This window comes from Cervus canadensis, chromosome 21 (assembly GCF_019320065.1).
Source record: "Cervus canadensis isolate Bull #8, Minnesota chromosome 21, ASM1932006v1, whole genome shotgun sequence".
Classification (NCBI taxonomy): Eukaryota; Metazoa; Chordata; class Mammalia; order Artiodactyla; family Cervidae; genus Cervus; species Cervus canadensis.
In genome coordinates, this window is record NC_057406.1 from 1,612,146 (window position 1) to 1,638,188 (window position 26,043).

A 26,043-nucleotide genomic window follows, 5' to 3' on the forward strand; every position below is an offset into this window, starting at 1 on the left:
AGCCGAATGGGAGATAATGAATGTCCTGTAGGAATCACATGGAAACTTGCATTATCACACGTAACGATTTTTTTCCCGCATAATCTTGCCACTTAATAAGGCTACACCATACCGCGCAGGAGGAGTTTTAATGGATGCTGCTCAGAACTCAGCTGCCGTTGAAGACTGTCTCTGTTCTTAAAGGATTAGTGCTTGGCGATGTTGGGGGCCTTGTAGACACTAATTAACCAGCGCGAGGAGGTGGGTGGGTCCCGCCAGGCTCCCAGGGGCACAAGATTCGCTGGTGCTCACTGATGCTGAGACCCACCACCCGCCCCCCGCCCAAAGAACACCGCCATGGTCTCCGCAGCCCCCACGGACTTGGACGTGGCCCAGCGGCTCCGGGCTCCCCTCCCTGGAGGATCTCTTTCCTGCCAGTGGAGACGCGCTGATCCTCAGGACAGAATGCATCCACCTCCCCAGCTTTTCCGTGCGGTCGGACCACCCTCACGCCATCAGCCACCTTCACTCCTGGAACCCGCCAGCTGGGGCTGATGGCACGATTGTGACCCCTGCCGCCCCGGGGTCCACGGGAACAGAGGCGCCCGGGGAGGAGACAGTGACTGGGGGACAGGCAGTCCCCTGGAGCTGGAGCTGATCTCCTCTCAAGACCCCTGGGTGGTCCCCCCAACCTGGGAAGGCGGCAGGAACACCCCCAGCAGTTGGGGCAGTGAAGGTTGGCGAGGCAGATGCACGGGTGGAAACACTCCTGGGGCCCCGGGGCTGAGTGCGGCCCGGCTCCCCATGCGCCTGGCACGGGGCTCAGGGAAACCCTGAATCCCAGACTCGAGGACCTGGGGCTTGTGTGCCCAGGGCCGATGGGGACGGCCGCTCCAGACAGGCCTGCAGCCGAGCCGCCTGTGGCCGAGGGAGCGCTCAGGCACGCCCGGGGGCACTCAGCCCACCTCCAGCTCCACCCCGAGGCTGGAGGACCAGCTGGAGCGGGTTCTGTGGTCTGAGTGGTCAGAGCCCCACGCCGAGGGGTGGGCACGCCCGGGGGCACTCAGCCCACCTCCAGCTCCACCCCGAGGCTGGAGGACCAGCTGGAGCGTGTTCTGTGGTCTGAGTGGTCAGAGCCCCACGCCGAGGGGTCCGCCCATCACCTACAGCACTGCCTGCATGCTGGGCCCACACAGGCGGCAGGGACCCCGAGGGCTCTCTGGACGCCCACAGAGGCAGCAGGATGTCCGAGGCAGCTGCTGGCAGGAATGGTGGACCCCCCACAGCAGCCCCCCGACTACTGGGAGGAGCCCTGGATCCCCAGGCGCCAGCCTGTGTTCAGATAGACACGCACTCATCATGGAGAAAACCAAGAGGCTCCCTGCACGTGTAAGGCCTGCAAGGCACCCCCCACCCCGCGTGCCCCCGGCTCATCTCATGGGCCTTCTCGAGGGGTCAGACACACAGAGGCCTGCCGTTTTCTGGGCAACCCACAGGGCCATGCCTGGCCGGGTCCCAGCCACCCCCGAGGCCGCGGGGGCCCCTGGGGGTCGTCCCGGTGAGTCCCCAGCACCCCAGGGACACAGGCATCCCTCCGTGGGGAGAGGAGGACTGCTTCCAGGGCCTGGGGTGGGTCTGCAGGCCCCCCACACACAGCGGCTGGCAAGATGCTCCTGTCTTCTGGCATTCATCATCATCAGCCTCCTAGGAAACCATGGCTCTTTGAAAGAGGACTTGGGTAGACAAGAAAAATAACAAAAATAGCTAAAAAGAAGAGCAGCGTGGATCGAGGGCATATGCGATGCAGGCGTGGTGGTGTGCACTCCTCCCCCTCCCAACCTCACGCCACAGCCGGGGGGCAGCCGGGAGCACCCCCTTTTACAGACTGGGAAGGGGGGCCCAGGGAGTGAGCCACGGCCGCAGCTGGATGGTGCCCAGGCTGGCTGGTGGGGAGGACCCCACGGGGCCCTGTGGTCGGGCTCCCACCTCCCCGGGCACCTGCCTTGGAGGCGGCGTGGAGGCAGGGGCCTGGGAGCAAACAGCACGTTGTCCTTCCAGCAGTGGGGCCAGCTCGGTCATGGGGATGCTGACCAGAGGGTCCGATGGAGCGTCTCTCTCAACCCGGTAACTAGACAGACTCAGCCCTGCCGACCCAGGCCCCAGTCTTTCCCCGTCCCTCAGCCCACCTGCACAGGCCCCCAGGCTGGTGAGCCCGTTCAGGGCCCCCACCGGTCACATGCGTGGACAGCCCCCGTAAGCCTTCAGCCGCACCCGTCTCCCCACCAGAAACCCACTCCCGACACTCGCCAACGTCATCCGCTGAGACCCACGCAGCCCTGGGCAAGCCCCTGCCCGGCTCAGCCCTCAGTTTCCCCATCTGTCCAACGGGCACTCGGTCCCACCAGGCAGCCTTCAGCACCTCCACCTCCAGCGTCTGGGGGAACCGGTCCTAAGGCTCTCTTTACAAACAAGCCCCGAGCCTGCCGGGGACACGCGTGTGGGCCCAGGCCGGCCTGCGCGCACGGGGCTCCCCAGGGCAACTCCACAGGAAACAGCGTGCACGCGGGCGACGCTATGGGCCAGCCGCCTGCTCCACTCCGAATGCTCCCTGGGTCCGTGTGGACACCCCCAACCGTGGCTGCAGGCAATGAGGCTGTCCTGCCTCCCCTCCCTCACCCAGCAAGCTCCCAGGACGACCCCGTGTCCAGGATGCCGAGGGTGGAATCTCCACACAGGGACCAGATTTCACACGAGATTGCCCCAAGGGCTCTGACGGCGAGCCCCAAGACAGCAACCCCCCAAGATCGGCCCCAGGAAACACAGGTGGCCCAGGGCTGGGTTAAGAGCATGGGGAACGCTCCCTTCGCTGCGTGTCCTGCTGAGTTCTCCAGGAAACTCTGCTGACCCTCGGGCTCCCACGCCCCAGAGCCCCGGGGCCAGGTCCAGCCGCTCCGCCCCCAGAATGCAGCCGCGTGAGGGCTGGGGCAGGGCGATGCAGGGAAGCCCCCGGCGACCACCTGCCCGCCAGCCAGGGGCCGTGTTGAGAATCTTCACCCCAAGGTGGGGGAGGGGGCACAGGTGGCAGGGACCCCAGGCGGGGCGGGGGCCGGACCAAGGGCGGCCCCTCCCACTCACTCACTGTCCCGAGCCACGGGATGCTGGGGGCACCTGCTGTCCGGACCCGCCGCCGCCCCGGGCCCAGGCAGACAGCGGCAGTGCTCACGGGCACAGACCGGGAGGAGGAGAGCCCCGACTGGACCGAGAAGCCACGGGCTCCCACCCAGGACTCGGGGGTGCGGAAGTCAGTGCCAGATCGGACTGGACAAGCTGGTCTCTGGACGGAGGTCGGCTCAGGACCCAGAGAGCTTCACCCCAGGGCCCCGTGGGAGCACTCCCACCCCCCAGGGAGCCCACCACGCCTGCAGGCGGGCGGACACTGGCTATGCCTGGGCCACAGGCAGCGCCGGCCACACCCCCGGTCACTCCTCCAGCAGCTAACGGGCGCTCCGGACTACGAGTCTCACCTGACCCTCCTCATGGCCACCTCCTGGGTTCCTGTCCCCACCCCAGGCCAGCAGGAGACCTGTGTCCCCAGTGAGGGCGCCCTCAGGACCTCCCCCACCTCTGCGCCCATCCCACTGCACGGTCAGAGCTTGAGGCATCTCCGGCCGCCCTCCAGGTAGACGGCTGCATCAGAGGCCGTCTGATGATGGGGAGCAGGACCCTGGGGGGCAGGCTGTGATGGGGCCTGGGTGTCCCTCTCCTGCTCCCCAGCCTCTGGCTTTAATGGTGCTCCTCACCCAAGAGGAACCACCTTCCCTTCTAGAAGATTCCTCAGGCAGAGTATCCCCCCCACCATGAACACCTTCCCAGCCTCAGTGAGAAGATAACTGAACACCCAGAAGTTTGCTCACAACGCCAAGACACACACTTAATGAAAAAAAAAGAAATACGGAGGTTCAACCAACGTGAGTCAGCTCGTTAGGATGACTCAGAGAGTGAAGAGAATGAACGATACAAGAGACACATTTGAATAACGTGCTGGGAAACTGCTAAGCTGGCAACCGACTATTCCAAGTGGAATCAAACGTGCCTCGTGGGAGGCCAGGCACCAATGCCAAAGTGGCTTTCACAATTTTCTTTAAAAAATGAAAGAAAAGAAAAAACAACTAAATTTCACACGTGCCGTCCATGAATAGAAGCAGAGTCCTGGCCCTGTGCGGTCAGCTCAGCCTGCAGATGGCCGGCCCCAGGGAGGGCAGGACACCAGGGCCTCTGAGGGCAGGATGCAGGGGTCTCCGGGGGCTGCCCCTTCCATCAAGGAATGATGGGGTTCAGCAGGAGGAAGCCCCCAGCCCCCAGGAGAACCCCAAACACAGGCAAGGCCCAGGCTGGAAGGGGGCTGGTGCTTGCTGCATTAAGGTCTGCAAGGCTTCTGGTCCTGGGTGATGGCATCAGAGCCCAGTCATGGATGCATCATCTTCCAGCTCCCATGTGGTGAGCAGAACAGTGGACCCCAAAAGTAGGTCTACCCAGAGCCCCGGAAGATCTACCCAGAATCCCGGAAGGTCTACCAAGAACCCTGGAAAGTCTACCCAGAACCTCGGAACATCTACCCAGAACCCCGGAACGTCTACCCAGAACTCCGAAAGGTCTACCCAGAACCCTGCAAGGTCTACCTTACCCCAAAGGTAGGTCTACCCAGCACCCCGGAGGGTCTACCCAGAGCCCTGGAAGGTGATCTCATCTGGAGTAAATGTCCTTGCAGATACAGTGAAGCTCTCAGGATGAGGTCATCTGGATGCAGGTGGGCCCGAAATGCAAGGGCCTGCGTCCTGATAGAGAGGAGCAGGAGAAGGCCATGTGACACAGGCAGAGACTGGAGAGGCGGGCCCCGAGCCGGGAGAGCCAGGGCTGCCGGGAGCCACCAGAAGCTCGAAGGGGCCTGGAAGGAACCCCTCCCCCACCCCCGCAACGTCTCGGCCTAGACTTTCGGCCTCCAAAAGGAGGGGACAGTAAACGTCCATTCTTCAAGCCCCCATTGTGGGCCTGTGTCCTGCAGCCCCTGGAAAATGACTGCCCTCCTCTCTCTCCAGCGTCCCACATTGGAGGAAGGCCCCTTCGTTCTCCGTCGGCCTGGACACCAAGTAAGTGACCATGGCTATTAGAGTGCGGCTTGCAATGACCCTCACCCACCTGCACGACCCTCCGGGGCCCCTGCTGCCCAGAGCTTCAGCCCCGTGCCCACCGGCCTCCTGCTGCCTGGCTCAGCCTGTTTGCCGGGCCCAGCGCACAGTAGGTGCTCCATAAACACGCGTCCCTGGGGCTCACTGCCTCCACCACGACCCCCCCACGAGCATCCCTGTCTGGCCGGAAAGGAACTCTCCATCTTCTGTGAGCAAGAAGACAGCCCCATGGCCGTAAATAGAAGGTAACCATAAAAATAAACACACGACCGTTAAAATGAAAAATGCCCACCCAAGCCCACATAAAGTCATCTCGTATGCACAGCCTACGTGCCCTGGCTTTGGGAAACACTGATTTATGGATGGAGGCGTGTTGAGGACTTCCGGGCTGCCCCCAACCCCCACCGCCGGGAGACGCGGCTTCTGCCTCAAGCTGGGACTCGATGGCTGTCGCCTCTGTGGGCCCAGATGCCAGACGGGAGACCACGTCTTTGCCCGAACACTGACGGAGCGTCTGCCCATCTAGGCCTCCCTGGGACAGAGGTGGTGAGACCTCCACTCCCCGGCACACGTGGCCGGGCTCCTCCAGGCACGCACCCCTCCATCACCCACGTGCGGCCTCCTGGTTTCCTGCGGCCGCCGTAACAATGAGAGCAAACCACGGAAACTCATCCCACCAGTCCTGGAAGCCACAGGTCCAAGGTCAAGGTGTGGGCAGGGCCGGCCACTCTCTAGAGCCTCTGGGGGAGGGTCTTCTGCCTCCTCCAGCCTCTGGAGGTGGGCATCCCTTGGCTGGTGGCCACATCGTCCGTCTCTGCCTCTGTCTTCACAAGACCTCTCCTGGGTCTCTTCTCCTCTAAAGACACTTCTCTCTGGATGCAGGGCGGGCCGCATCCAGGACGATGGCACCCAGAGAGTCTTACATTAACCTCACCTGCAAATCACACCTCCTCCCCAACCAGGCCGGCCCACAGGTTCTGGGTGCACGCTTCCTTTGGGGGGGCATTGCTCAGCCCTCAGCTGTGTGCTTCTCCAAGAGCCCAGCTCGTCACGGACAGGGTCCCACGGGCACCAGCACATGGCCTGTGCCTGGCATACTGCAGGCGCTCAACGTGTGCACCACCCTGGGCCGGTATGTCCAGCAAGGCTGTCGCCCAGGCAATCGGCCCCGGGGGCTGTGGCCTTGCAGGGGCTCCCGGGGAAGGGGGGCTCAGGACGATGGCGGGGGGCGGGGGTCCTGCAAAACATAGCTAAGCGTCAGCGAGACCGGGGCTCCTGTCTCAGTGAAGCGTGCGGAGCCTGTTCAGCCGCTCCTGCGGTCGGAGGAGAAGAGAGGGAACTGGCTCATACAACCCGCCTTCTCCAGGCAGAGGCTGACTTTGAAAAGACCGTGTGTTTGAAAGGCTGCACACCCTCCTCCAGACTTGGGAAGAACACAGGGCTGAGGGTGGGCATGTGTGACTGGGGTTGGGACTTCCCGCAGGGTCCTCGGGGACCTTCCAGAACCAGCCTCCTGCCCGAACCGGGGGCCCTGGGGACAGCAGGGCAGCGGCAGAGTCGGCCGCGCACGAGCTTCAGCATCAGCCCCTTGTAGGACCCACTGTCACACCAGGAGACCAGGGCCCAGACCAGCCGCTGGGACCCCGGGGTCACAGCTCCATCGCTGAGATCTCACCCCAAGTCCGGCAGGGTGGGGAAGGCGGGCACCACCATGCCGTCCACCCCGCCTGAGACCTCAGACGCTCTCCCGAGCCAGGGACCCAGCGCCCATGGGACTCACCAGGGCCACAGCTGGTGGACTGAGCCCTCCGCAGTGACCACCCCAGGCCCAACAAGGACCAAGTCATTATTGGCCAGGACACCAGGGAGCCCCGTGTACTGAAGGTGGCCCTCCCAGGACTGGCCAGGCTCCCCCAAAGCCTGCCCGAGGTGCCCCCTGACTGCCCACACTGTCCTAGGGGTGGCCAGCACGTGGCTGGACAGGCACCACCCTGACCATCCCATCCCACCCCAGGAAGGCCTGAGACGGTTCAGGGTCTCCTGGCCCCGACCTCCACCACCAAGAGCACCCTGGCCTGGATGCCGGAGGTCGCATCACACCTGCAGGGTTCTCATCAGACGGGGCAGGCTGCATCTTCTGGATTAGACACAGAGAATAAAAAGGGCTCCCGTGCACCCTGGGAGGGCAACAGACAAACATGGGCCCGTGGATGGGAAAGACTGATCCCAGGGTCACTGCCCTACGGGTGGGCTGTGACGACCACTGGACATACCCACAGCCCTCGGTTCGGCCTGGTCACACATGTGACTCTGTCCACGGGGCTGGGGGCTCAGCCAGGACACCTCACGTGGGTTCCCGGAGCACGGTCTAAGTCTGTGACTCACTTTCTCCAATCACATGTGGGACCTTCCTACTGAAAGTGGGGGTGGTCTGGGTGGTGCCCCCCGAGTTCCCCGGGTGGTCAGAGGGGCTGGGGCACAGGGCGGCCTCCCTCCTGCTCCTGCGAAGTCGTGTTTGGACAAAGGGCCACGTGATCCACAGGGGACCATCTGTAAATCACCACGGACACCATCAAGGTCACCCAGCTGAGGGCGGCAGGGTGCATGCCGGTGTCCTCAGAGACAGCGCGGGACAGGGCAGCCAAGCGCACGGCCCAGCTTCCGCCCTGGGCCGTCGGGGCACTGATGATGGGCAGCGGCAGAGGCTGTGGGGACGGCAGGAAGTGGACGGCCCTGCACAGCCAGGCGACCGGGGGCCACCCACCCACCTCCCACCTGCCAGCGTCTGCCCTTCCCCCGCCAGAAAAGTGACCCTGCTTCCCCCCTACCCGCACAACCACCCCCCAGCTCCACAAAAACACAGCGGGGCCTGGAAGGAAGGGGCTGCTCAGGTCACTGCCAGGGGACCGTGTGGGCCAAGAACAGCCTCCGTCTACCGCCAGCCCCCGTGCAGCCAGCTCAGGGGGTGAGCCTCCTGGCCGGCAGCCTGGGTCAGCCTCGTGGACAGCATCTCATCCCCAGGCCTGCCCCAAAGGCTTCCCGCCCTCGGGACCACGGAACACAGAGGAAGCAGGCTGGTCCCGGCCTTCCTGCACCGGACTCTCCAGGGCCACGTGGGGACGTCCCTCCTCCCCCGGGTGGGGGTCGGGGCAGGGCTTCACTCAAGCCTGGTCAGCGGCCGCCAAACCCCTGGAGGCTGGGGGCCACCCCAGCCCACCAGGATGTCAGGGCCCAGGCCTGCTTCTGGCTCCTTCCTGGACCACCTCTGCCAGGAACACGCCCTGACCCTCGGTCGGACGGGTCCCGGGGTGGCCTGCGGGGCTGGGCGTGTCCCCTGCCCTCAGCCGTCCTGGGCTCCCATCTCCCTTGGGAAGCCCCTTGCCTCAGAGACGGTTCTGGGGGGCACAGGTTGGCTGGGTGGTCAGAGCCCTTGTGAGGGAGAGATGGAGGGCCCTGTCCCTCTCTGGGAACTCCCCGGAGCAAGGCCCAGCGTCCCAGCACGTGCTGGTGGCCGTGGCTGAGGCCTCCCAGGCGGGGTGACCCGGGGAAGGAACCTCGGGGGGCAGGGAGTGGGCGTGGACCGAGGCTGCAGCCCGAGTCCCTGGAGCAGCTCCATCCGAGACCCGCGTCCTCTTCAGCTCAGGAAACACGGGCTGGACCACCCTGCGTCTCAGGCCTGCGACCCTTTCCATCCTGCCAAGGAGCCTGGGGTCCCGGCGCTCCAGTGACTTGCCTGATATCACATGTCCACCCAGCCTCCCAATTCCAAAGGCCATTTGCCCAAGCACGTGTGAGCCACGAGCCAGGTGCGGGTCAGCAGGGTGTGGGATGTGTGAGGGGAGGTAGGTATGAGACTCCCGGGGGCCGCCGGGCTCCGGATCCAAGCAGAGAAGGAGAGGCAGTGAGCGCACACACCGGCCCACGTCCCCCTGACCTCTGTGACCCAGGCCTGTCCGTGGGTGTCGCCGGGCCTCACTGGATGTGGCTGCTCCCGACAAGGCGGCCCCAGGGTGCTGGGGGCAGAGACGGGACCGCAGGGACTCTCCCCTGCTTCCTGCCTCCCGGCTGGGCGCTGCTGCCCACGTGTGCCTGCGTTTGTGTGTGTGTCCATGCACACACGTGTCTACATGTCTGTGACCATGTTGCCTGTGTGAGACAGGCTCAGGAGGAAAGACAAAAGGGAGCGGGCACAGCGGGCCGGCTGGCCACCAGCACAGAAGGACAAGGACTCCAGGGTCCCTGCGTGCAGCCCCAGGAGGCTCTGAGTCCATTCCCTAAACGTGTGTGAACAGCAGCAACGTTACACGCAGACGCACGGAGACAACCTTGACGCGTTACCTCACACACGCTCACGCTGCACCCTGCATCGCCTGTAACCAGCTACTGACCAGTAAATGCCGAGAATAAGGGCGGCTTCCTGATCCAAGAGCAGGCTCTCAGGGTGTCTCACTCACTTCACGTGCCTACGGACATAACCTGTGGTGAGCGTTTAGTGAACGTAACCACATCATCCAACCAGTCCATCCTAAAGGAAATCAACCCTGAATAGTCAAAGGAAGGACTGGTGCTGAAGCTTCAGTACTTTGGCCAACTGATACAAAGAGCCGACTCACCGGAAAAGACCCTGATGCTGGGAAAGATTGAGGGCAGGAGAAGAAGGGGGTGACAGAGGATGAGATGGCTGGATGGCATCACCGACTCGATGGACATGGGTCTGAGCAAACCCCGGGAGACAGCAGAAGACAGAAGAGTGCTGCACTCCATGGGGTCACAAAGAGTCGGACGTGACTTTGCGACTGAACAACAAACCACCATCTCCACACACATACACACACACGCACATAGATGCACGCACATGCACACATACACATGCACACACACACACAGTTGCACGCACATGCATACACGCACACACGCACACACACATACGTGCATAGACATATGCACATACACAAGCATGCACATGTACACACACATGCACATCCACGCACACATGCACACACATATGTACACACATATGCACATAGACATATGCACACACAGAGACACAAGCATGCACATGTACACACACACACACCCATGCACACATGCACACACATACACATGCACACACACATACACACGACTACATCAGAGGTACCCCATTGCCAGGGACCCACCACCCGCTGCCTCCCGCAGCCTCGGCGGCCCTCCCCCAGCGAGGGGTCCTGGCCACCCCACACTGCCGGCGCCCGTGCACAGGGCTACGTCCCCAGGACAGGCAGAAACCCTGGTGTAAAAGCCTGGTGTGCACAGATGTGTAAATCAGACCCCGGAGCTGGCGCTCACACGGTCTGCTGCAGGGATCCCCGATGCCCGGCTCAGGGTGGAGGCCAAGACGGGGCCTGAAAAGCTTGCAGAGATGAGGGTGGAGAGTCCGGGCAAGGGCAGCCCTCCTGAGCCTGCACGCTTGTGCCCGGCCCCGGGGGTGTGACACCAGCCAGCCAGGCCCGGTGCCCCGGCACCCCGGCAGAGTCACCCGTGAGCAGTCCCCCTCCGCGTTCACTCTGTCCAGCTGTCAGACACTCCGCAACGAGGTTCCCGTTACGGTGAGTGCAGGTTTTAGACTCTGCCACGCGGAAACGATACTACACGACGATGAGGAGCCGGGCTATTTTGATGCGGCCCCCAAGTGCCCCCCAGCCGGCCCCACGCCCCTGGCCTCAAAAAGGAACCCCGCTGAGGGGAGAAAAGGCAGTGTGGCCGGGCCCCTCTGGACGCAGCCGAAGGCCCCGGGAGAAACAGGCAGGCAGGGAGGTCCGGGCGGGTGGTCGGAAGAGGCTGGAACATGGGGCGTCTCAATCTTCTGCCGATGTGAACACCAGCCCCAGGCCTCTGTCCCGACCCTCCTTGGTCATCACAGCCTCTGAGAACAATCTGGGCACAGCCTGGGCCCCAAAACTCTCCTGTTCTTGGAAGCTCGACACGGGGTCCACAATCCTTCCCAACCCACGAGGGGCTGCCCAAAGGCGCCAGTGCCCTGGAGACCCCCGTGTGCGTTGTAACCGGGGTGATTTTCTGCTCCAACAAATATGTTTCTGATGGACCCCTGGGTGCCAGGAACTGTGCTCTGTCCACTTTTTAAAATAAGCCCACAGACGTAAGAGGCAGAGTTAACCCTGGACTCCTGACCTCATGACGATGACAGTGATGACCGCCCGGCGCGCAGTCACGGCAGCTCACAGGAGACGGCGGAGGGGCTTCTCGGGGGTAAGCGTGCTGCTCCCCAGGCCCGGGCTCCCAGAATTCTGCTTCACTTCCAGAACGAGGCACTAACTAAATAAACCAAAGTTGAATCCTGTTTACTCAACAGTCGGCCCTCAGAGCAGCTGTCCGATTCAGGAAGGACCTCCGGAATCAATGCCGGGTCCACGGCAAGCGTGTCCGGACGTACACACTCATCTCCTGAGACGTGCTCTCCCGCGGAGGCTGTGAATCACACACCCACCCACCTCCCAGCTCTGCGGCCCCCAAGGAGAGGGAGACGCAGACAGACCTCAGACCCACAGCTGCAGGAAGAGCGGACTGTTACTGCTCCAGTTACATCAGCAGCGGCCCGAGGACCTGAATCTGCGTGGAGACTGAAAGGCTGGGAGAAAAATACCTTCAGGTCTTTGGTAGAGGGAGATGGAAAATCTTTTTTTTTCTTTTTCCCCTAATTCCTGCCGTTTCCTTAAGGCCGTGTTCTGAGACCCAGCATCATCAGGGAGATAAAAGGAAGTCTCCCCTCTGCCCTTTTGGGGTACAGCACCATGCGGGCCCTCTGTCCCCCAGTTAAGACGTTGCATTTGAAATCGGCTCCCCAGACCGCCCCCCTCAACCCCCCGGACTAGTTCAGAAACACAGGGCGCGTGTAGGCTGCGTCCAGAGGCCAAGGCCAGCCGGAGCTCCCCAGAGGAGGGTTAGGGCGTCCCGAGGGGCAAGCAGGAGAAGGCAAGGGCACCCAGGTCCTCGCGGCCCCCGCCCCAGGCCGCGGCCCTCTCTCCCCCGCCCTCTGGGTGCCTGGGCCGGCTGGCCGCGGCGGGCAGGACACTCTCACAAAGACCGGCCCGGCCAAGACTGCAATCAGGGGCCACAATACGCCTCTCTCGTCCACAGCCCTATTCATCTTCGCCAACACGGGGAGACAGACTGGCCAGAGGGGGACGGATTAGCCACGGCGTGACCCGCATCTGCACACAAAAGGCGGAGTGTGGAAAAGCGGCTCCCGGGAGCCCCCAATTCTTCACCGCTGAAAAAGCCAGATTCAGGGAAATGGCCATTTAAACAGCTCTCTCCCACCCGTCCGCAGACAACAAGCCACAATTGTCTGTCTGCCTGCCTCGCTCCCCACCTCCTGGGGCCAGCGCGCCTGGAAGGAAGTGGCCTGGGGCCTGCAGCCAGAGGGCCCGGGCGTCCCGTGCATCCAGGGTGGGCCTGCCCCCAGTCCCCGGCCCCCGGCCCCCGGCCCCCCAGCACCTGCCCAGGGCTCCTGACCCCAAAGGGGACAGTCAGGGAGGACAGGGTGCTTGCTCCCAGTATGACCTTTCAGAGAGACGGAGAGCAGGGCACTCCACCCTGGGAAGCAGGAATGTGACATTCTTTCAGGATGGACAGATGGCGTTTCTAAGAATTGTAGAGGGCTGTGCAGACAAACAAACTTCCCCCGAGCGCCTGCAGAGTGCGGACCTGCTCCGGGCCCCACGCCCCACCTCCCTGTGCCTACACCAGCTTCCAGAGCATCCAGGCGCCTCGCGGAGGTTGCTGCCCAGAGCAGGGCAAACGCGGAGGTTTCTGGGCTGGGCTCTCCAATAACCCATCCTCAGAAAACAGCACCCTCTCCAAGCAAGATGAGGCCCCGAAACCCTGCCCTGCCCTGCACCCAGAGTCTTTGAATCCAAGAGACAGAAACTCTTCTGTCGATGAAAACGTGTCTTGACCTTAAGACGTGGGGCCTCAGGAGGACGGCAGGGCCTCTGAAGACAGCAGGACCGGTCAGCTCCCACCGGGCGAGCGAAAGGCAAAGGCTCGGCCAGAGGCTCTCAGAGCTCCCTCTCTCACCATGACAGCTCTAAGATCACGGAGAATCTGTCTCTACACAGAACAACCCCCTCCCCTGGGGAACACACACACAGCCCGGCCCTTTCCACCTTAAAAGCAGTGAACTTCACAGGAGTCCCCCTTTCAAAAGAGATCCCTCTGAAAGCACAGCTTGGTGGGAAGGAAGGGTGAGGAACTGTGGTCCACTTGGTGGGCCCCAGAGTCCCCTGGCAGAAGGCACAGCTGGGATCAGCCTCTGGGTGGCTTGCTAAGCCCCCAGGGACCCCCCACCCCCAGCAGAGCCAGCCGCTCCTGAAGCAAGCTGGTGGTGGAGGGCGGGCCTCCAGTTCATCTGAAACTCACCGGGCCCCTCTCGGAGGGGCTGGGCCCCGGGGGGTTAGGGGGGGTGGTGGGGGACTCCCCTCTTCCTTCAGGGCCTGGACCCAAAACCAAGGGCGGGAAAGGGACACCAGGCAGAAGAAGCAGGTGACGGGCGGCCTGGCCTCCCACACCTACCTGCTTCTGGAGAGCCAGAGGCAGCTCGTTAATTAGGCTGGAAAGCAGCTGAACGCTGCACACCAGCCCTTTGTGAGGGCCGGGAGCTAACGAGGATCTGCCTGCGCTCCAGGCCACGGCGGTTGGGAGATGGGCTGGCGGGCCCTGCCGGCCGGGGTGGCACCGCACAGCGCTGGGGGCAAGGGGCCTGGGGGCAAGGGCACGGCCGCCATGGCAGTGGGCGCTGCCCGGCCCGAGTGCCTGGGCCGGCTGCTCCACAAGCGCAGCCGGGCTGAGCCCAGTGCCCCCGGGCTGCCCTCCAGAGCCCTGGCCTCCGAGCCAGCAAGTTCCCAGGAATGCCCCGGGTACTCGGGTCCGCACCGCCCCGCGAGCCCCGGGGTTCCTTCCCTGGACAGCAGGGGCAGAGCGGCCCCTCCCACAAATGCCTCCATCAACTTGCTCGACTCAACCAAGTCCCAAGAAAGAGACCCACTGCAGCGGGAGCCCCGCTCTCAAGCAGGCAAGGACGGCGAGGGGCCGGACTTGGTGCGGGGCCAGGCGCTCTGGCGGGCGAGCCCCTGCTCCTGGAGCCGGAGGGCCCCGGGCTCGCCCGGAAGGCGGCGCGGAGAGCGGGGTGCGGGCGCGCAGGCCTCGTCCGGGGCTCCCTCCGCCCGGGCCCGCGCCTGGCCCGCCAGCGTGGAGCACGGGTGCCATCTACCGAGAGCCGGCGGACAGAGGCCGGGCGCCGCTGCCCACGAGCCGTGCGGGGAAGGGGACGGCACGGCAGCCCCGGAGCGGGCCGGGGCCCGGAGGCACCAGACGCACCGAGGCCGCCGCGCCCGCGCCGCCCGCCACCTCGGACCCGGGGCTGAGCACGGCTGCGGGATCCGCGCGGGGCCGGGCAGGGTGCGCGCCGGGCGCCGGGGCCCCGCAGTGGTGCCGGGCTGGCCGGGCCGAGCGCAGCGGCGGCGGCCGAACGTGCTGGAAGCCTGGCGCGCGGGGGGACAATTACCTTCTTTCAGGAACTGCGCGTGGATCACCAGGACGAGGAAGCAGCAGAGCGCGGCCCCCGCGAGTGCCCAGAGCGCCTTCAGGAGCTGCATCGCGGAGTGCCCACTCGGCCGACGCCCCCCAAGTCGAGCAGCGAAGGTCCAGGCGCCGCATCAGCGCCCCGCCGGGTGCAGCCGCCGCGGCCGCCCGCTCGCGCCCTCCATCCGCGCCAACGCCGCGCTCCGCCGCGACTGGAGGTGCCGCTCCGGGAGCCGGGCTGTGTCTTTTTGGGCAGGGGGAGGGGAGCGGGCGGGGGCGCGGGGAGGGGGCGGGCGGGGCGGGGAGGTTAGCACCGAGGCTCGGGCCGCGGCGGCCGCCGCTCCGGCCGCTCGGCCACCAGCGCGGGCTGCGGAGCGCCGGGGGCCCGGGCGCGGGGGGGTGGCCGCCGCGGCCCCATGAATCAGCCCCGCCGCCGCCCCCGGAGCCGCGCCGCCGGCAGGACTCGGACGGCGGGCCGTGGATTGCGCAACGGCCCGACCGCCGGTCGCCTGTCGCCTCACGCCGCTGCCTTCCTCTCGCCGCCGCCGCGCTCGCTCCGGCCCGAGGCTCAGGGGGCCGCGATGCCGCCGCCGCCGCGGAGAACCGAGCGCGGGGCCGGGGCTGCGCGCCGGGCGCGGGGCCGCCGCACCATCGCCGCCGCCGGGGCCCGCGCGGCCGGGCCCAGCCCGCAGGCAGAGAACTTGCGCGGCCCGGTGGCCCTCGAACGGTGCCGGCCTCCTCGTTCCCGGAGCCTGCGCCTCTGCCGCGGCGGCCGGTCGAGGCCCGGCCCGGGCTCCCGCGGGCCGCCTGCCCGGCTGGGCCGGTGGCGGCGGCGGTGGCGGCCGCGCCGACAGGTGGGGCCGGCGACAACGCGCGCCTCGCCCGCGGGACGCCGCCGCTCCGGCCCGTGACGCGCGCCCGCCGCCCGATCGGCTCGGTCCTTCTGGGGAGGCGGCGGGAGGGGCCGCGCGGCGCTCGGACTCCGGCCCGCGCCCGCCGCCGTCTGCGCTCCTGCCTGCCTGCCGAGCCGCCGATGCGCACTGGGCCGCGGAGGGGACCCGGGGGACCCCTGCCGCCCTGCAGCGCCCCCGCCTGGCGCGCCGGCGGGTCAGGCGAGGCCGGTCCGGCCGAAAACCGCGGGTCGGGCTCCACCTAGGCGCGCAAGGGCCTCACTGCAGAGGCGGCCGAGGCGGGGGCTGACCGAGCGGGGATCGCGCCCCTGGTGCGCCCAACCTCCCCCCCACCCCGCCGTGCTCCGCGGCTCCCGGGGGACGGGGGTGGGGGCGGGGACCCGGCCCAGGACTGACCCGCGGCGGCTTCTGAAAATCTGCACCTCGTCCTGGAAACACACTCGCTGCACATTCCGGCCCCAGTAGGTGCCATCCTTCAGGCCAGCCCGCTCGGTGCGTCGGCCTGTCAATGCCCGGGGGCTGCGGTAGATGCAGGAGCGGGCCATTCCTGGCCCGGCCTCCTCCCACCTCTGGGAAGCGCTGGTATTCGCTACCAGCCCCTTTTCCTCACCAACTCCGAGTCCCAGAGCCAGGGTATCTGTGCCCAGTTCAGAGTCCCGGAGGCCAGTATCTAGGCCTCAAGGCAGTGGTTTGCCTGAATTGAATTTCAAATGCAATTCCAAATGCCCAGCAAAGAGCTTTGGCTGGGGATCAGAGTGGGAGCCTCTGCCTGATCTTAACCCCCACCGTGTGGGGTGGGTGGGGCACAGGAGAGGGTCCCCCCCCCCAGAGGGTCTTGGGGAGCCTTAGGCCTGGAGAGCAGGCCCCAGGAGGCCCCAGAAAGCTGCTTTCTGCCTTCAGGGACATTGGTGGGCAGGAAGGGAAAGCGGCCAGTCCTGGGAGCGCTCCTGGAAGTCAGGTGAGTCAAGGCCCTCCACCCACACTTGGGGACACAGACACCAAGTCACTCCGGACCAGCACCGAGGTTGCCGCTGCCTACCTGGCCTGAGGTGTTGTGCCAGCCCCGGGTCGGAGGGGAGGCTGCCCCTGAAGCAAGCCCCCACACGGGCGGCGTCACTAGCCAGGACCCCTCCCTGGGGATGGTCCACGAGACAGGAACACCGGCTCTGAGTCCCTACCTGGAGAAGTGTCTGCAGCCTCAGACAGGCCAAGCAACTCAGACCCTGCCTTGCAGGTGGCGGGGTGGGCGGGCGCAGTCCTCTCTCCCCTTGCACGGACCCTCAGAGTCCTATTTCCTTTAACAGCCTCCTCCTTGGCCTTCACCCCCAGGCACTTTGCAGGAAACCCCCCCTGCAGCAGCCTCTGGGGAGCCACCCTTCCTAACAGAATAGAGCCTGACCTCCACCAAGGTCATTGGCGTTCAGTCCTCACCTGGTGTTGCGCTGTCCCGCTCAGAAGGCTTGAGGATCGCCGGGGGCTTACTACACACACACACCCCCGAACCCAAAGGGACCTCAAGCAGAAAGCAAGGCCAGCCTCCGACATCCTCTGTGCCCAGCCAGGTGGCTACTACTGGAAATTTTGAAAATTGCAAGTATTCTCCATTCCCCAGGAGAACTTTTACAAACTAACCATTTCGAAGCTCCTTCTGTAAAGAGAACTAAGAGAAGAGAGTTTATAAAGAGAACTATGGTGTAAATTTATTTTCAACAAGTGCAACAGGAGGGGCTGTGCCGTGGGGACCAGATTATCCTCGGGCTCCAAGACCCTCCACGGGCAACATGTGTGGCATTGCTTGTGCCCTGAGAGGAGGTGAGAGTGAGAACCGGGGGCCCCGTGACAGGCATCCACAAGAGGGGATAGCCATGCACCCCGCAGAAGCCCACAGTGCCACTGGGAAGCGAGTTCAAGGTGTCAGAATGAACACCACCCACACCGCAGGAGGGGACACCCAGGATCTGGCCAAAAAGATGCATCAAAACAAATGATAAAGCCATGATGGTGTGTGTACGCATGCTCAGTCACTTCAGTTGTGTCCAGTTCTTTGCAACCGAATGAACTATAGCCCGCTAGGCTCCTCTGTCTGTGGGGTTCTCCAGGCAAGAATACTGGAGTGGGTTGCCATGCCCTTCCCCAGGGGATCTTCCCGACCCAGGGATTGAACCTGCATCTCTACTGTCTCTTGCACTGGGTGGGCTGTTTACCACTAGCACCACCTGGGAATCACCCCCCGCCCCCACCACAACCGGGACTCAAATTGAGGACAGTCTTCAGGCTAGGAAGTGTGGGGAGTCCTGGAGCCACTTGCTGGAAAGAAGGGAAGAGGCTGTCGCCAGCGGTGTTGGAAGGATGTCCAGGGCTCCAGAGCCAGCACATGTGACCCCAGAGGAGGAGGCAGCGCCTCTGAGGAGCAGAGGCCAGGCGCTCACAGGTGGGAATTGTGGCGCACGCTGCTGTCAGGCAAGCGTTGCTCAGGCCAGAGCCACAAGCGTGCTGTCCGAAGAGGGAGGCGTCGTCTGCCTGGGGAGGAGCCCAGAGGGCTGGAGGTGAGCACTGGGAGTGGAAGACACGCCTTTGGTTTGATGTGTCTCTAACTGAACCCTGACAGTCCCTTCAGTTGGGCATGTAGGCAGTAAACACAAGAGTTAGGTGTAACTGTGATTTCTGTAGCTACCAGAAATTGCAGGAATCTTCATATCACATTACAGCTCATGCAGATAGCTTGAAATATCACCCTGACTTCCAATTATGGTTGTCCCACTGCCAGACATTTTTATGTAATGTTTTAATAAGGAAGCAAACATATTACTGTATCAAAATAGGTTTCCCAACATTTGATAAAACTGCATTTCGATATAATTGGTTTTCTTTAGTAATCTTGTATGTTTTTATGTTGTTCTGAGAAGGGTTTCGTAAGCATCACCAGATTGCCAAAAAGGCCCATGGGACAAACAAAGCCTGGGGTCTCCTGATCTCCTGAGAAAGGGAGAGTGTGAGAGAGAGACAGAGAGGGCAGAGTGGACATCTCTGGCCATCCACCGCAGGCAGGGAAAGGGGTCAGAGGCAGGACCATCCCCTGGGAGGGAGATGCACAAACATCCCCAGGCTGCAGCCGGCCATCATCAGGCCAGTCGGGGACCTGGCTTGCCCACCAGCTCCGCTGCCCCTTCCAAGGGTGCCAGTCTGTCCATATGCCCTGCCTGTTCCCAGAGAACCTACAGTCAGCTCTCCTGGTCAAGCAAGAAGCCTGCTGGGTCAACAGGACAAGAGTGACACTCAGTGACCAGTGACTATACTCACTTCAACATTTATTCCTGTAGAGAGAGGACCTGGCCAGGAGGGCCACCAGGCATTTGCAGAAAGAGAAGGAAAACCCAGGACATGCATACTCTTAACACATGACCCTGGGTCGGGGTGGGGGTGTGGAAATCACTATTGACTCAGAGAAAAGTAAAGTAATAAAAATAATTCAAATAGCATCATTCTAGAAGAAACTGGAGAGAATGTGCACTAGTGAAAGAAAATAAGTTACCGTGAAAAAAAGGGAAAGAAAACAAGAAGGAAATCTTGTGAATCAACAAGACTAACCCACTTGGGGCTCCAGGGGATACCCTGAGAAGTGAAACGGGCATGAGTGGGAACCAGGCGTGGAAAGTAAGGGATGCCTTGCAGAACAGAGTAGCTAGAAATAGATGGGAGGGTCGGGAAAAGCTGAAACAGGCAAGGTGTCAGACGTCTATCTACAGAAAGTGTAAAGGAGAAGAAAAAGGGCAACAGAGACGGAAATTCAGACAACTGAACACACAGCCTTGGATGGCAACCCCCAGACTCAGAATAAATCTGACTCAGCCCAGGACCCGTGAAATGCAAGGGACTCCGAGAAGCCGGCAGAATGAAGAGAAGAAAAAAGGTATGTTCTGGGAAGTCAGACACAGATGGACGCTGGGGTTTCCACTAGCCACACAGCTTCTAGAAAACCCCGGAGCAGGTCGTTCGGCACTAAAGAGAAAAGTTTTGGCACCTAGAATTTTATACCCAGCTAGACTATCAACGCGGTTCCCCATTTGAGGGCGCACAAGACTTTGGTTGACTGGCCACGTGTCCACAGCAGTAAAATGACCTAGGGTGACATCCCAGCAGAAAAAGGAATCAAGGAGTTGGATGTGGGAATATGGGACTGAAGAATATCTCGCATATTTGATTCTTTAGATGTGAAATAAGCTGTAAAGAATGTGCTTAAAAACACATTAGGCCCTCACACTTGGAAGAATCTCCTTTAACTAGTAACACCTTCGCTATAAAATGTTACATCTCTCTCTTCATACTGCTGGTCACAAATTTGCTATCTTTGCTGAACAATATTCATAAAGTAGTATTGTAAATGATACTGATCTCTTTGTTTGTTTTAAAATCTACAAGTAGACAAAACTCAGAAAAATGTTTACGGTAGAAAGATAAATACACATCTTAAATCTTGATTTTTTTAAAAAAAATTGTATGAAACAAGGGAAGGTGGTGTTGATGTGGGCCTTCTGATTTCTCCTGGCCCAGAGTGAGAGGTGCTCAGGCCCTGCCCTAGAACTTGCACTAAACCATCACGCATGTCTGACTATTTCCTGACAAGGCTGATCAGAAGCAGCGAGTCAAGGGGTAAACATTTAAGGAAGCACTTACCGCCACAACACTGGGCAAAAATAAATAAATTAAAATCACAGCAGGAAGGCCCAGATGATGAACAGTTTTGTCTCTGGGGAAAAGGTCAGGGTGTGGGAAAGACCGAGGCAGAATCTTGCTTTCCATTTGTTATTTGATTTTGTTATCTCTAACATGTGACCCATTTAAGCTCTGTGATTTGAGAAAACCTAGTATTATAAAAATACTGTAAATGAATCACATTCTGTCCATATAATGTAATAGTCTGCACTTGTTGAAGAGAACGAAGTGGTATTTATAGAGAGATATAAACAAAATAGAGATGGTCACAGCTATGTTTTTAAATACGTGTGAACACACTCTAACAACTCAAGACCACGAGAGCAGGAGGGGCTGGAGGGCTGGCTGTGGCTGGTGGAGAGAGGTCACCTGCGTGGAAGGGAGGCCCGTGGCTTTCTAGGAGGGCGAGGAGCTGGGAGACGCGACAGGTGGGAGGCTCAGGGCCAGGAGACCAGGGTCCAGAGTTCTCAGAGGGGACTGAGTTGCCAGTGAGCATGCCAGAGAAGGAAACGGGAGGCAACAGGCAGAGGAAGCCACGAGGGGAGCACTGGGGTCAGGATGGGGGTGAATCCAGTGCAGCCTCGGGCCGCTGATGCTGTGGGAAGGAGTAGGACTCTAGGCTGAAGTCCCGCCTCTTCCGGGCCCAGCAGGCGAGAGCAGGCCTGGAGGGCAGACTGGGCCCAGAGTCGGAGCCTCATCCTCACCTGGGACCAAAGCCAGGGCTGGGGGACCGCTGGAAAGTGACCACCACTGTGTGCATGGGTAAGCCTCTGGGTGACTTTAGAGGATCTAGCCCCAGTCAGCAAGAAGAGTTAGTTAACGCAACAAGGGGGCGGGGGAGCAAAGAGCAGTCTTTTGCTGGACGCACCTGCGGCCTGGGGGTGGGCTTGTCTGCCGAGGAGGGGCCGTCCTGCTCACGAGGGGACCCTGAGCTTTACCATCCCCCCGCCCCACCCCAGGGCCCCGGTGTCCTTGGGAGACCCCAGCTTTACCACCAGACATCCATCCCAGTCGTTCCAGAACAGGGGGCGGGGGGCGCCTGGACCCAACTGCTGCTCAGAGCACACGGCCCCTGAGCGCTGAGGGCACGGAGAAGGGGGAGGGGAGATGCAGAGCGGCTCAGCAAGGGTGGGGCCGTGCTCGGAATCCCGGCTCAGCCCTCAGGCCGCAGAAGCCTAAGACTCTGCACTCCTGGCTGAGCCGCAGCAAGGCTGGAACAGGACCACAGTGGCCGTCCTAAGGAGAAGACAGCCATCTGGAAGCCAGGCCTGTGTGTGTCCAAAGTGGGGTCCTGCTTGCCTCAGCCTTGTCCCCACCTTGGTGACTGCAGCCCCCCACCACCCCCAGGCACCCCTCAGTCATCAGGCCAGGCCAGACCCTCCTCGGGCCGCGTGTCCCCATTATCCTCCGAGCAGAGGTCTGTGTGTCCACCAAGCAAGGCCACACGGCCACTGATCTCCTGTGACGACCCCTCCCTGAGTACCCGTGGCCACCCTGCACCCTGACCATGTCCCAGGACTGTGCTAAGCCCTGTGCGAGGCGCCCGTGGGTCCTGCAGATGGGAAGGCTGAGCACTGGGGTGGGGCTGCCCGTCTCCACGCCCACTTACGCACTCTGGGGTCAGGCAGGGACGGACCCGCACCCAGCTGTCCCTCTCAGATGGCGTTCAACCGTGTGACCCTGCTGGGGACACACTCCTGCCCTGGGGAGGGCCATGGTGCTGGGGGAGGGGTCAGGCCAGCACCCAGGGGGGCCTTAGCTGAAGAAAAGCGCTAGGGGTCTGGGCGGGGGGGGGCCCGGGCTCAGGTCAGCGGCTGTGGAACCACTGGCCAGCTGTCAGTCCCTCTGCCCCTCGATCCCTCACGAGTGCTCGGGACTCGGACTAGAGCTAATTGGGCAGATGGCACCCCTGGACTTGGCTCCCATCCTTCCGTCCCCTTCCACACGCATGGAAGGGGTGACACCCGACCCCCAGGGAGGCCGGGGCGTGGGCATCGCTGGGGGAGCCCCAGCAAGATGGGCCAGGCCACGCTGGTCTGGAGTCGCCCCGGAACGCAAGCTGTGAGCGCAAGCTGTGACCCCGTGTGGAGGGCAGATCCCCCGGCAGGGCCACCTCCTCCGTCCTTTATACCCGGCGTGGGGGGGCAGGCGGGGGCGTCCGGACCGTGTCTCTAGAGCAGGAGTGAGCGGAGCCGATGCAGGCTGGAGAGGGGGACATGGTGGATGTGAAGGTCGCTAGCGAGCGAGGGTGGTGGGGACGCTGGGGGGGGGGGCTGGGCGGGGGCTGGGCGGGGGCAGGGGCTGGGCGGGGGCAGGGGCTGGAGGGTGTCTGCTTTCCGCGGGGCTTCAGGGCGGCCGGGGCCAGGGGCCAGGCTCAGCCTCCACCACACTCAGCCCTGTGTGGTCGGGAGTGCTTCCTCTCTTGGTCTCATTTCTTCTGTGGGCACCCAGCACCCCCAGAAGGGTGTGATCTCAGCAAGACCCCCCTTCCCGTCACCCACAGGCCGGCGCTAAGCCCCGGCGCCTGGCGCCACGGCCACTCACAGTGAGCCCCCAGGCCCTCATCTCCCTGCTCGGGGACTGCCGTGCTGCGCCCCTGGTGTCTGAGCTCGCCATCGGCCAGGCTCAGGCAGGAACCGCGGGCTGAGCCCTCCTCCTGCGTCCTCCCCCAGTCCCCAGAGCTGTGGCCGGGCCTCTTGGGAGCAGGGCTGAGTCCTGGAGCTTTGCACCTCATGGACCTCCCCACCGGTGCCAGGCACCGAGGAAGAACTCAGAGGATGCGATACAGGGGTGAGGGCTGGGGAGGCGGGCGGCAGGCTGGGGCTTCACGGAGGGGCAGACGTGCCCCCTGCAACAACAGCCTCCGGGGCTCAGCAGCTCCCCTTCTCCAGCCTTGCAGCAATGCCCGTACGGTCCTGGCCCTGAGCCCTGCGGTCCCGTCCTCTCCTGTGAAGCCCCACCTAGTCTCCACACGAGGTGGCCCTCACTCTCACCCTAGGTGAACTTGATACCTCCCCTTTGCTCAGCGTGTCTCCTGATGAGCCCGGAAGGGAACTGCTGCCCACGGGGGAAGCCTGGCGCTCAGGGTCCCTGGAACAGCTACACACAAGCTGCCCTCCTGGGGCCTCGGGGGCTGGAGGAGGCCGGAATGTGGCCGAGCTCACAGCATCCAAGTGAGTGGTCACCTGCCACTGTAGGAAGCAAACAGGGAGGTTCTGGTTTCATTTAAAAACAATGAGTTCCTGTTGAAGAGTCCTTGAGGCAATATAGTCAAATTCAAGATGTCCCAAGCCTTAATCTAAAAGTCACATCCTCAGAGCACCTGGAGCAGATTGTGGGTGTCCAGCGAGGCACACAGGACTCGGGAGAGCCTCTCTTTATTAATAACAAAACCTCTGAAACGAAAAACCAGCAGGAGCGCCTTCCTCCAGGGAGGGGTAATGGTTGCAGCAGAGCCACGGGACTGGGCGCCGCGTAGCAGGTAGGAAGGGGGCAATGGGATCTATCGTGCCAACAAGCATGAGTCTTCAAGTCACAGAGGCAGGCAAAGAGCAGACGGGACAACCCCCAGCGCAGGCAGGAGGACCGTGGCCACAGCTGGAGCCCTGCCCTGGGCCCCTTATCACAAGTGGTCCTCACAGTGACCTCCTGAAGCAGAGGTTCCCCACTTACTGCTGAGGAAACAGAGGCTTGGGAGCTCAGGTCCTGCCTCGAGCCAGGCAAGGAGGGGCTGGGCTAGGGCTGGGCCACCTGGCAGCCCTCGCCACCCAAAGAAGCTGTAACATTCTCAGAGCCGCCTCATCTCTTCACCCACCCATCACATCCACCTGTACATCCATCAGTCCACCCCACATCATCCAGCTCTTCATCCTTCCATCCATCATCCCTCCATCTGTCCACCCACCCATCCATCCTTCATTCCATCATCCATCCATCCACCCATCCATAATTTGTTCCATCATCTATCCATCCATCATTCATTCCATTATTCATTCCATCATCCATCCATCCATCCTTCATTCCATCATTCGTTCCATCATCCATCCATCCATCCACCCACACATCTATCCATCTACCCATCCATCTTTTGTTCTCTCTACCCAACGGCACATCCTATATATCTGTCCATACATGTGTTCATCCTTCTGTCCATCCACCCACCAATCCTTCCATCCATCTAGGCATCCATTGCTCATCTATTCATCCATCCATCCTTCTATCCACCCATCTGTATTTCCATCCATCTGTACATCCATCAACCCATGTCCATCACCCATCTGTTCACTCATCCATCATCTATCATCCTGTCCTCCATCCATCCATCCATCTACCTATCCATCCATTTACCTATCCATATTTCCTTCTATCCACTCATCTATCCACCCACCCATCCATCTATTCATCTATCTGAACTTTCATTATAATATATCTATCTATCACATATCTATTCATCCACCCATCCATCTACCTGTCCACCAATCCATCCGTCTATGTCTCCTTCCATCCTTCTATCCACCCATCTGTATATCCACCCATCCCCTACCTGTGTCTGACTCTGGTCCAAGCAGGGAGCATCCAGGTGGGAATGAGACCCACACCCTTTCTCCAGAACCTTCTCCTGGAGGAAATGGACGCTGGTCCTGGGCAGCCCCAGCCCCGGGAGGCACATGCTGTGATCAGGGCCAAGAGGGGCTTCCTGGCAGCTGAGCACGGGGCTGGGCGGGTGGCAGGACCGAAGTCTAATAGGGCTGCGATTTCCAGCAGCTGAGACCCCAGAATAACGAGGCTTCTGTGCAGACCGAAAGGCCTTCACCTGAGGGAGAAAAATGCCAGATTCGGCTCAAAGCAGGCAGAGCCAGCAGCGGTGCGGGGCTGGCCTGGCCTTCCGAGCGCTCCGGTAGCTGCCGCTGGGACTGAGTGTCTTCTGCTGCTCAGGCCAGAACCGGAGGCTTCCCGGCAGCCACGGTGGTGATGGGAGCTGGTCCGGGGTCATCTCTTCCGTGCACATCTGGGAGTCCGTCCCTGCAGCCAGGACCGTGGTGGGCCCTGCACCTGGCCTCCAGGGCAGGTCCGCTCATGTTCCCAAGTCAGGACCGAGGCGGGCCCCCTGCACCTGGCCTCCAGGGCAGGTCCGCTCATGTTCCCAAGTCCGCCCCCAGCCTGAGTCCAGGCGCCCATCCCGGGGCTCCAGCCAGTCTCCCACCTGCCCCTGACTGTGCCCAGCGTCCCCCAGAGATGTTCCAGCCTGGCAGGGGCTGGTTCCCGCTCCACCCCATCCCACCACCCCAGGCTCCAACCCCCGACGTGCACCCCAGCCTGGCCACTAGGAGGCAGGTGGCATTATACAGACACTGGTCAGACCATACGTGACAGCCCACCCTACGGACATCAGTGACCCTCCACTTCCCTTATTTCTTTTCCCGGATTCCATCTCAGAACCAACCTGAGGAGCCAAACATGTCCCTAACCACTCACACGGATGCCTCGCTCTGATCCGCAGCCCAGCCACCCTGGACCCGGCCTCTGACCAGCCCCTGGAGGCCAGCCTTCATTCTCCATGACCGCCGCCACTGCCCCCAAGGTGCCCAGGCCCTGTACCACAGTCTCTGCTCCTTCCCCTCGGGGGCAGCCTTCCTCTGCCCCACCAGGTGGAGCTCAGCCGTCCCAGGCAG

The 26,043-nt window shown here is 62.2% G+C and overlaps 1 protein-coding gene across 2 annotated transcripts in view; it reads right to left on the reverse strand.

Annotated features, from left to right (window-relative positions):
* Positions 1-26,043, reverse strand: part of TAFA5 (TAFA chemokine like family member 5) — a 173,781-nt gene that overhangs the window by 87,525 nt on the left and 60,213 nt on the right. The window contains exon 1 of one of the 2 annotated variants that reach the window (XM_043441239.1): positions 14,731-14,995. The exons of the other annotated variant lie outside the window; for it this stretch is intronic. Within the exon in view, the coding sequence (XP_043297174.1) occupies positions 14,731-14,821 (91 nt within the window). The 5' untranslated portion in view covers positions 14,822-14,995. Of the gene's footprint in view, positions 1-14,730; positions 14,996-26,043 lie in introns of those variants that run through there. 2 annotated transcript variants of the gene reach the window in all.